This window comes from Pholcus phalangioides, unplaced genomic scaffold, assembly GCF_987345545.1.
Source record: "Pholcus phalangioides strain wild (caught in Gottingen) unplaced genomic scaffold, Ppha-v1.0 ptg000007l_1, whole genome shotgun sequence".
Classification (NCBI taxonomy): domain Eukaryota; kingdom Metazoa; phylum Arthropoda; class Arachnida; order Araneae; family Pholcidae; genus Pholcus; species Pholcus phalangioides.
The window spans coordinates 56084783-56097184 of record NW_028301600.1 but is presented as its reverse complement, the minus strand read 5'-3'; the positions used below and the strand labels follow the sequence as shown (position 1 = coordinate 56097184).

The 12402-nt window shown below is 32.8% G+C and overlaps 1 protein-coding gene across 1 annotated transcript in view; it reads left to right on the top strand.

Moving 5' to 3' along the window:
- LOC149085519 (putative receptor-type tyrosine-protein phosphatase mosPTP-1) overlaps positions 1–12402 on the top strand; it is a 222680-nt gene that overhangs the window by 169511 nt on the left and 40767 nt on the right. Inside the window, exons 17-18 of the mRNA XM_089233576.1 lie at positions 8144–8278; positions 11283–11434. Of these exons, the coding sequence (XP_089089702.1) occupies positions 8144–8278; positions 11283–11434 (287 nt within the window). The remainder of the gene's footprint in view (positions 1–8143; positions 8279–11282; positions 11435–12402) is intronic.

The window sequence follows — 12402 nt, the reverse complement described above, 5'->3', positions numbered from 1 at the left end:
TCTGAATACACTAAGAAAGTTTTTTTCAATTAACATTTTTTGTAGAAAAATGAAGTTTGCATGAATATTATAAAATATTTATATACAAAAAACCAAATGGAGCATTGTACATATAATAAATCAAATATTTCAACAGCTGTAAATCTAAATCTAAATATGGTATTTTTTCCCCCTTTTCACTTTTTAAAGTATTTCTAAATAAATGGGAACTGTTTGCTAAAAGGAAATAAAATGTTCTTGAAAATGATTTTTGTATGTAGGCTTTAATTTCACTTGTGGAAACTTTGGAATATATTCTTCTTGTATCCCTCAAATAATCATTAAAGACAACAGTTGGCAACACTAATATATGAGACTTGCAAACTTATCAAATACAAACCTCACTTTGGCAAGAGAGCTCTATTCTCCATCATTTCACTTACGTGGCACTTGCTCTCTTTGCATGCCAGCATGAACCTAGCACTTCTGATTGGGATGACACAGTAAGTACTTCGATCTTATTATTCTGTTTCCTTGTTTATTTATGATTTAGCTTTATTAGTCCCCCAGTTTCTCTATTCCTGCATTCATACCTTACACGTTATGTTGAATTCTGTTTGCATTTTTCTTTCTCCTGTTGTGTATAAACATATATTGTGTAAATCTTTTTTGATTTGCTGATGATGTTGTTGTTGTCTACTTTTCCGTTCTTATTCTTTCTGTCTTCTGGAAAGTTGATGCATGTGGTTAGTGCAACGTTGCTAAATTCTTTTTTAATCATTGGTACTGAAAAATTAATTTATATTTATTGTAAATATATATAGTAATAGCAAATATTTAAAAAAAAAAATTGCTGCTTAAATTAATTATTTCTAAACATCTGACTTAGTTTTAATTTTTTACTAATTCAAACTTAAAATAATTAAGATATTTATTTATATAATTCATAGTGAATAAACCTTTTTATAATATTATTTGAGTAAAAAAAAAGGGAAGTCCGCAAAAGAAACTGATCTGGTTTTTTTTAAACTAAATTATTGTTGTGCCATATTTTTCTCATCGTTAATTTATTATACAAGTTGTAGTGTTATTCTTTCTAGATGTAATAAAGGCAGTGTTTTCTCCCTCAATTCATGAGCCTTAAACATTTCAAAAATTGATGAAATAAATGACACTAATTTATTTACATCAATAATAATTACATCATAATTTATTTAACATTAAAAAAAATTTCAAATCTATATTAAAAATTGTCTTCACATATAGTTATATATGGCCTGCGTAATTTTTGATAACTTATGAAGTTATTTCATAGCTAATCAAAAAATATATATGTATTATGCATATGAATAGAATAGTTAAGTATGTTCAGATGAATAAACTTGACCTTAAAAGCTTCTTTTTTAATAAAGAAGTAGATGTTTTCGTCATAGTTGATGCTCAATAATTTCTTCTGTTTGCATTATTACTTATACTAAAAAAAATTATGAAGTATGCAAAATTATCAAAAAATTCTTATAGTGGGCATATATTTATATTTTTATCCTATTAAATGCTAAATTAGTTCAGCTTGTTTTGCTCTTATTTTTCTGGTGGAACTGATTGGGTTTACCCTGTTCAGAATAAATCAGATTTTCTCAAAAAAAATATAAAAATAATAAATAATTAATTTACATTCGTTATGTGTTTTTGTTCTTTCTAGATCTGGTTTGAAGAAAAAAAATTCATAATAAACTCTACTCAGAAAACACAAATTAATTTAGAAAAGGGTTGTTTTAATCATTTTTCGCCTTTATATAGTCTTCATTCAGTACTTGAAATTCAGTTTTCATGGCATACATGCTTGGTAGGTTTATAAGAGTCTTTACTGTGGTTTAAACTTCATGTTGGAAAAACTGTCATTGCCTCGTTTCAATATGAAATTTACTATTGAAAATAGTATTTGTTGACTACATCTAATGTTTAAAATATCTATATATTATGCCAGTAACAAAAGCTTAATATGAAACAAATAATTTTCTACTTTCTACAGATTAATTTGATCAATACAATATACAGTGGAACCTTGGTGACTCAACACCCCAAAGGGGATCGAGAAATATGTCAACTTAAGCGGGTGTCAAGTTAGAGAGGTTTTATTTTCATCTCGCCTTGAATAATTTTTAAAAATCATTTATGTATGTGTCATCATCTTTAACCATTTTTCAATCCACTGCTGGATGAAGGTAACTAAATTTTCCCATTTTAGTCTGTCTGATGCTTTTACCATCCAGTTCACGTCAGCCGCTTTTTGGATCTTGCCGATCCATCTTCCATGCGGATGCCTTCTCAGACATTTAACTCCACAGGGTACCAATCCAGAATATTTGTGATTCGTCTATTGTCCGGTCTTATTGCAATATGTCTAGTCCATTCCCATTTTAAAGATTTAATTCTTTGTGATATCATATACCTTTGTGTGGTTTCGTATCCAAGTGATTCATTTTCTGTCTCTTCTTGTGATGCCTAGCACACATCTTTCCATGCTCCTTTGTGTTGTCTGTAGCCTTTATATTATCTTGCTTGTGAGTGTCCATGTTTCAGCTCCGTAAGTCAGTGCTAGTAGCACACACTGGTTAAACATTTATCTTTTCAGGCATAATGGCATATGGCTCTTCAGAATTATAAAGTTTTTGCCAAAAGTGCTCCATCCAATCATAGGCGGAGATAGACTTGGAAGTCTGGGGGGGGGGCCCACGATGATGATGTCAATTCATATATACATTAGATCAGTCGACTCCACCTTTGGTGCTGGGGGCAATGCCCCCGTATCTCCACCCATCCATCCAATCCTGATCCTTCTGTTTCATTAATGATTCCGCTGTCCATGGTAATTTCTTGTCCCAGGTATACATAGCTTTCTACTTCTATCTCTGTGTTGTTGAGCAAAATCGTCCTCTTCAATGCAAAGGAGTTGAACATAACTTTAGTCTTTTGCAGATTCATTTTCAAGCCCACCTGAATACTTGCCTTCACCAGTTCTTGTATCATTTCTTCTAGTTCATCTGGATTACTGCTGATTATAACAATGACATCGACAAAACATAACTGGTTGAGAAATTCTCCTTTTATTTTAATTCCTTTCTCAGCCTAATCCAGTTTTCTGAATACTTCTTGTGAAATAGCGGTAAAGAGTTTTGGTGAGATAAAGTAAATTGTCCTGTTCGACTCCTTTTCCAAGTTTAATCTTTGCTTTTCCTTTATCCAAATGAATCCTTGCAATTGCTTTGTCATATATTTTCTTGATGATATTGAAGTAAGTCTTCTCTACCCCAATTGCATCTAGAGTTTTAACAACAGCAGATGTGAAGACCGAATCAAATGCTTTCTCAAAATCAATGAAGATCATACACAATGGTAATTCATATTTCTTGTGTCTGAGTTCTGACCGTTTGGATGTGATTCATTGTACCAAATCCACTTCAAAAACCTGCTTGTTCTTTTGGTTGGGCTGCGTCCAATGTGGATTCAAGCCTATATGTCAGCACTTTGGTGAAGATGTAAAATGATGTTTTGATGTAAAATTGAAAAATTTTTCATATAGCATCATCCGCAAATTCATGAATGTTTTGATCTGTAATTTTCTACGAAAATTTTCTGTATTGAGAATAATCCCTAATTAGGCACAAAATATCATATTTTGATTGCTGGAAGAGGTTTCATTTGTGAATGAGCAGTGTAATTTTGTCCAAAATAAGCAAAAATTTCTTCCTCATACTTGAAACATTTGATATTGCTCTATCATCTCATGCTCAAAAACTTCAGAAATCATGCACATCTATCTGTTGCTTTCGTAGTCCCCAGGCCAAGTTTTAAATTCCAAACAGCAGGAAGTAATGGAAGTAACACTACCCAAAAACTATGAGTGAGAATATTCTACACATATCAATCAACAAATAAACGTAGAAAAAACGTATTGAAATACAAGTGAGCAATGTCCTGAAGTTTTTCTAACTGATCCAGAAATGGGAGATTTCTGAAAATTAGTTGTGGTAACCCAGTACGAATCATAGCCAAGTGATCATGTGTTGAGTCAGAGGGGTGTTCCCCAATTGAATTTAGTATTGTGCCAACCATATGGAAATAAAAGATTTCATGTTATCCACATGTCAAGTTATCAGAGTTGCACTGTATATATTTTTATATTAACATTAACTGTTCTTCATTGTGTTTATAAAAGATCTTTTATGCTATATGTTTTTTTTAAATTATCTTAAAATTTCAGATATTAAAAAAAACTTTCTGGCCATAACCTTACAATGTATATTGCAACTAAAAAAAAAAAGATAATAAAATAAATTGAAGAGCCGACTGGTACAAAATGACTTGACTTGCTCATAGTCAATAAAAAAAATTAATGTGTTCTTGTCAGTGCTGAATGGATATAAAATTGAGGAAACTCTCTGGTTTTTTGCTTATGTTTTACGAAACAGAAGAAATTACTAATCCTGTGGTTTGGCGGAAAGAAATTTCTAGATGCTTTTTTAACTCTGAGGATATACCTAAACTTGAAAAATCAAACAGTGCTTTGGCTAATGAGTCTTGAAAACTCTGTCAAAAGAGTATTTTCTAGTTTTGAATTTGTACAGTCTTAGTTGATAAACTTTTTTTGGGGGGAGGGGGAATAAATGGTTAAAATCTGTAGTGTGTTATCAGTTGCTGTGTGGTAAAAATGAACAAGATCCTTAAAATTGTACAATGGAATAGATTCTGTGCAGACCAGAAAGTTTAAAATGCTAAAATACTCCAAAAATTTAGCTTCAAAGCATTTTTCTATGGTATTTTTTTACTGCACTAAACGTACATCAGCTGATGCATATTAAATGCCGTCATGAAAAACTTGTTATTTATATCGTATTATGTTTTCAAATTCATGAAAAAACATTGACCAGTCATCGATGAGATATAGAATATTGATGATATAGTTTTTGTTGAAATTTTGGTTTGATTTAATCTGTCTGATTTTAACAATGGTGATTGTTTTTTAAATGTATTTTTGGGTTTTACAAGGCAATAAGCTTTTTGTTTCTATACCAAGAGCTTTGAAAGTTTGTTTCATCTCATATATCTATATTTTCATCAAGTACAGATGAAAATATTCAGTAATAATCTGTCAGAATATTGTTATCAAGGAGAATATTTCAGAATTTTCTCTGGATGCTACAATAACGATAATGATGTTTTTTAATAAAATAATAATGAAGATAACCACACGTTAATTTTACTTGTAAATGAATATCTCAAAAATTGAAAAAAATTATATTATATATATATATATGTGTATATATATATATACAGGGTGATTATAAAAAAACTATCCCGACATACGAGCCCCTAACTATCATACCATTCACAGAAACTGAATGAAATTTTGGCATAAGGTATTTTGATGTATGCGCTCAAGAATGATATGGAAAACAACAGTGTCACTCTAACAGTTACGGTTACAGTGAGAAAATTTCGAAAATATCAAATGGCAACACCAAGTTTTTTGTATTGGAATGTGATCTCCATTGTGAAAAACCCTAAATAGCGTTGGAATGGCACCTGTAGCATGAAAATCACCGGCGGTAGATAGGCTAAAAGTGAGGACAACCAATAAAGACTTAGAAGCAGCATAAAATAAAGCATTTTATTGTGTTTCACAAATTTTCCACATGACCTTGTGGAGGACTAATCAGGCTGGGATTTCAGCCGAAGAAACTGTGTGATGAATGAAACGAACATGAATGCTCTGGTGCACGGCAAAGTCCTTTTTACTTTTTCCTTGCCTAGCTCCGGGGATTTTCGTGCTACAGGTGCCATTCCAACGCTATTTAGTGTTTTTCAGTATGGAGATCGCATTCCAATACAAAAAACTTGGTGTTGCCATTTGATATTTTCGAAATTTTCTCACTGTAACCGTAACTGTTAGAGTGACACTGTTGTTTTCCATATCATTCTTGAGCGTATACCTCAAAATACCTTATGCCAAAGTTTCATTCAGTTTCTGTGAATGGTATGATAGTTAGGGGCCCATATGTCGGGATAGTTTTTTATAATCACCCCGTATATATACACACACATATACAGAGTGCATGGGGGTATAACAGAGCACATTACATTTTACTGGCCAATCATTGATTCTAGAAGCACACTTCCAATTAGGAAAAAATATCCAAATAACGTGTAGTACTCAGATATGTTGTTCATGTTGCAAGGGTAGAGTTATTAAAATAAAAAATTAACTTTTTATGCAGACATCCTGTGCCCAAAAATGCAATTAAAAAGTTGTTGCCCTGGAAAAACAGCATTAAATGCAATTAAAATGGTTTATCTGTACTTGATGCTATTTTTTTCCAACTTTCCTCCATTTTTCAAATTGGAATATCTAAGCAAATACTGCACTTAGAAGTATGGAATTTTTATTGGCATCAGGAAAGACAGGGCAGCAACTTCATAATTTTTTGCTTCTTTGAGCTAATTTTGGGGTTTTTCGGGCACATGGTGTCCATATAAAAAGTTAATTTTTTCATTTTAATAACTGTACAATGTATGTTAATGACTCTTGTCATTCCCCTTGAAAAAGAGAATGATGTATCTGAGTACTACACATTATTTTGATGCTTTTTCTAATTGGAATTATACCTCTAGGATCTTCATACTTTTAATTCACCAGTAAAATGCCATGCAACCTGTGTATATATATTTTTTAATTCAATTTTTTTCAATTCATTACCATTTTAAATTGATTACATTAGTATGAGGTATCTATATTAGTTAAATATCTCTATTCTCTTAGGTTACACAAAACTGTTCTCAGTTGTTACTCTAATTATTCATATTAGTTTAAATAGTAATTAATTCTTTCACATTTTTAGATGAAGATATATTTGGGGCTTAATGTTTCAAAATTCATGCTTTGATGTGTGCTAGTCTGAATGGGATCACAACATTGGAGTACTTAAACTAACAATCAGCATTAATGCTGAAGTATTTCTGCAATAAATAAAAGCTTGAACACATTTCCATTTTTTTCTTTTCACACATTTTTTTCCAAAGTGAAGAGAAAATCATTCTTCAACTTGTTAAAAAAAGTAATGAAATTGAAACCTATTTACCATGCAACAAATATTTTTTTATCCTGAATTTAATGATGTGAGTTCAAGCAGTGATGAACAAATAAATGAATGTCAATTCATTCACCAACTATAGAAAGTACACCATCAGAGGCACTAATTCTTAGAGCTAGCTGAATATCTCAGACAAAAGAGGACTCTTTTGGAAAACCAAACTCTATGAATTCTGCTGCTGTGCTATTCATTTGGCTGTTTTATTTTATTTTTAATTCATCTTGTTAGACATTATAGGAAAGAACATGTAATATATTTGCAAAAGTTGCATTGCAATTACTAACCTGCCTTCTATAACTGCTGTAACAGAAGTAGTAGTTTCATTCGCTTATTTCTAAACATTTTGCTCACTTTAGAATGATTTTTATAATCTCTATAGGTTTTGAAAATCTTTATTACGAAATTATAAAACCTTTAATCCACCAACTAAACTTTTTAAAAACTACATTACAGAAAATATTCTCTCATTAAAAAAAGTTGATTATTGAAAATCAAATTGTTGAAAATCTTTATTACGAAATTATAAAATCTTTAATCCACCAACTAAACTTTTTAAAAACTACATTACAGAAAATATTCTCTCATTAAAAAAAGTTGATTATAAGGTAATTATGTTATTTCAGGAAATGAAAATTAAAATTCATTTGTTAATTTCAACAAAATTTGTAATTTTCTTTCATTTAAGAGAAAAGAAATATTCTCAATGATAGCTCAAATTTTACAATCAGAAGAATATTTTTACTCTTTGAAATATTCTTGCCTTAAATCTCTGTATTCAGCTGTAATTGCAATCGATTATGCAACTTCTTATCTTCTTTAATGCAGACTATGGATTATATTATTTGACAAGGACGAATGCAAATTGTTTCTTTGAATTTTATTTTACAGCGTTTTGAAAAATGTGTTAAATTTCATTCATTTTAATACCTTTTGCTCTTAGAAAAACTGCATGCTTAGCCTTTTGAAAAACTTCGGAAAAACATTGCTCTACCCATATACTGCATTTGTTTCAGAGGAAGTGTGATATGTATTGGCCCAAAGAAGGTGCAGAAACATATGGTATAATACAAGTGCGCCTAGTACAAGAAATGGTCATGGCTACCTATACAGTCAGAACATTCGCAATCAGAAATGTTAAGATGAAAAAGGTAAGTGTTGTATTTTCACATGATAATAGTTTTTTCCCCAGAAAATGTCTTTCTTTGATGACAATTATGTTCATACTCTTGAGGGAAGAAATAAGAATGGAAATAGTTATTCTGGAAATGTTTAGGTACCCTGTCATGAAGCTGCAGCAGTTTGGTCACATTTTTGCACAAAATTAGTATGTACACTAAAATTTGCATAGAAACAACCTATATTGGTGAATGTTGAAGCTGATTATTTTTCCCTCTCAATTTCTTAACTATTCGTTCACTAAAAATTTCTGATAGTTTATAGCTTTCTGATGGTATTTAAGGTTGTGGAAAGTTAACCCTAGATAACTAAACTTAAATCAGTATTACTCAGTGACTAATAGGGGGTCGGTAGTCTATTAGCAAATGTTTAGTTATCTAGGGTTAATAACATACCAACTTACATATACATCCTGTATTAAGGCGCCTATAAAGGAGAGGGAATGTGTTCACCCTCTTGAACCTCACTTGCATTGGTTGTCACTTACAGGAATTTTGAATGTATTCAGAATTTTTTTTTTTAAACATAAATCTGAGCATTTCAGAGTTTAACAGCATTTCCACACATATAGCAATGATTACTGCCCATTTTTAACATGATGTTACAGTCCTTTGACTTACTATCCTTATTTATTTAGTTCAACCTGGTTAAGTCAAAGTTCAAGGAGCTGCCAAAAAAATTGAATTATCCCAAAGTCTGAATTAACCAAGTTCTATATAGTATTTGGTTCTGTATTTCAGAGTTGCCGTTAGGGATGTGTGAAAGGTGTCATGTACCTACTGATATATCTACAATATACAGGTCATTTTGTATCATTAGTTTAATTATTATTCAGTTAGTTACTGTGTATACAAAATTATAGATTGGGCATATTAGATCCCTGTTCAGGCTCACATGTGCTCTCCCCATCTGTCTTCGGGTAATCTCACAAATATGTATGCTATCAACTGCTTTGTTTACTGTGAGATCAGGTTCTCGAAGCAGTCTTTCTTGCAGATTAGAATTACAGATGTCCAAGGCAATCCTATCCTGAATTAAGCTGTTTTTTTTTGCTTTTCTTTCAAAAGGTGGGTCACATTCTTGTTTAGCTTAGTTTTGAGCAATTCCTATGAAATAGGTAATTTTGTTTTCAGCCGACGATTAAACATTAATTGAGCGGGACATATGCCTCTTCCTGACATGAACTTATTCCGATGTTCCATTGAACTAACTAAAATCTTCTCTTTATCACCTTTGGACTTCCTAAATATACACAATAAAGACCTGCATAATTACACACTACTGTTACTTACACAATTACTACTGTTACTTACACAATTACTACTGTTACTTACACAATTACTACTGTTACTTACACAATTACTACTGTTACTTACACAATTACTACTGTTACTTACACAATTACTATTGTTACTTACACAATTACTACTGTTACTTACACAATTACTACTGTTAATTGCACAATAAAGACATGCATAATGCAATAAAGTTTCTCAATGCTATCTCCCTACATGAAACTGGGGGAATTCCCCTTGCATTTATGAGTTTAATGGTATAACTAATATTGTATAATTAATGGTATAACCAGGGACGGATAAAATGATAAAAATAAAATGCAAAAATAGCTTTGCAGCCCTCCAAAATTGTTTTTTAATCCTCCAGTGTCCTTGGTTGCCCCGGCGCTCACCAGTTTTTACACTAACACACGGGAATGACTATCAAACTATGTACTACATTATGGTGATAAGAAGCAATTTGGCAATAAAATTGGGAAAATAGTAGCCTACCCACCTCCCAGCGAGAAAAATTGTAAGTGTGGCCAAGGCCGTATTAAGAGCATCATGGTCCTCCGGGCCAAGTGATTTTTCTGAGGCCCTACCAGGTAAATTCTCAAAAATTTCAACCACATTTTACTTTTGTGAGGCTCTTTCTCTTGAGGCACCCGGGTGAATCCATACATTAAGACAGCACTGAGTGTGGCCCCAGGCACTTGAAGGTTGAGAACCACTGCCCCACAATCATGGCCTCACAAGGATGGGGCTGACAGGGCTCCAGCCTGGAATGAGTCTTATTGTTTCTTCCCCTATATAAATTCACTGCAGAGGGGCCCGCCTAAGGTGCATGTCTATAATATCTATATGTAGGGCACCACAATGGAAGGGCTGTGAGGATTGATGATCTCTACCCATGTATTTTTAATTCCTTTAATGAATCGTAGAATTCAACACTTTTTCCTTGCTCTGTTAGTTGGGGCCTGCCTTTACTTCTTATCTTTGGCAAAAGCCTTTAAAAGTTCATATACTGACCATTTGTATTTTAGAGCTGCAACTGAATACACTTTTGCAGGGGTAAACATACAACCACCCGTGCAATTTTAAATATGTCATTAAAGGGAGAATTTAGCTTCTCTCATCCAGCAACCAAGGCACCATACCCATGTGAACTCTTGGGGTGGGGGTCAAAACTCTAGGCCTCTGGGTTCCCTGTCTTGGGAAGAATTATGAGCTATTGCTTTGTCAAAATGAAGCTGAATAAAAGTATTTTTGTTCCATTTTTTCTGGTCCCATAAAATTTAGCGGCTCAATGTGGCTGCACCTTTTGCACCTGCCTAAGTCTGGCCCTGGGTATAACTCTAGGAAAATTTCTGCCCAAGAGAAAGGTTATAGGAATTACTCATTTCTTAACCGTTCAAACATTGTAAGTTGTGCAGGAATTTGAATTTTTTTTGGCATGAATCTTTTTTTTTTGTATAGTGTCCTCCATTTTGTGTGATAAACACCCATCTCTCCCTTAAAGAAGAATAAAAATTTTACTAGTGTTGTTAAGAGGAAGAGAGGGGGCCCAGAGAGAAAGGTCTCTCTGGACTGCTTTGAATGCATGAAACTGCTGACTGGAAAAAATTTTCTTAACCTTTAAAAGTACCAGAAGCTTCAATTTATATGGTTATTGCCTCATAAGAGTTTTTCTCTGTCTTAGAAACAAGCGGCAGAAAGAAATGTATATCAGTATCATTATACCAACTGGCCAGACCATGGTGTACCTGATCATGCACTCCCTGTTCTTACATTTGTTCGAAAATCATCTCATGCAAATCCTCCATCTGGAGGTCCAATAATTGTTCACTGTAGGTGAGTAACCTTCTTTTATTAACTTGGTATATACAAAATATGCAGAAATTTATTACAATTTTTTCTAAAGCTTATAGTATAATTTACTGAAGTAATGACATTCTGAAGAGATGGTAAAAAATTTTTTTTTTTTGGTATAAACCAATTTCTGCTATTCCACATGCTCAAAGAAACTGAATACAAAAACTGAACTTGCATGCAAACTGAAGCCAATTGTATACTTTCATCAAAAGCTGCTGGTGTATGGCAATCAGAAAGCTTCTTTCGAGTACATTACATGTTATCATAATCATCAACCATTATCAGTCCGCTGCTGGATGAAGGTCTCCTCTAAATTTTTCCATTTTGCTCTGTCTGATGCTTTAGCCATACAGTTGACTCCAGCCACTTTCCTGATCTCGTCAATCCATCTTGCGTGGGGACGACGTCTAGGATGTTGAACACCACGAGGTACCAATCTAGAATAATTGTGGTCCATCTGTTGTCCGGTCTTCTGCCATATGTCCAGCCCAATTCCATTTTAGATGTTTAATTCTTTCCACGATATCATATACCTTTGTGTGGTTTCTTATCCAAGTGATTCGTTTTCTGTCTCTGTGGATTTCTGGCATGTGGCTCTTCTGAATTACAATTTTTGCCAAAAGTGCTCCATCCAATCCTGCTCCTTCTGTTTATTTCATTAATGATTCCGCTGTCCATGGTAATTTCTTGTCCCAGGTATACATAGCTTTCTACTTCTATCTCTGTGTTGTTGAGCAAAATCGTCCTCTTCAATGCAAAGGAGTTGAACATAACTTTAGTCTTTTGCAGATTCATTTTCAAGCCCACCTGAATACTTGCCTTCACCAGTTCTTGTATCATTTCTTCTAGTTCATCTGGATTACTTCTGATTATAACAATGTCATCGACAAAACGTAACTGGTTGAGAAATTCTCCTTTTATTTTAATTCCTTTCTCAGCCTAATCCA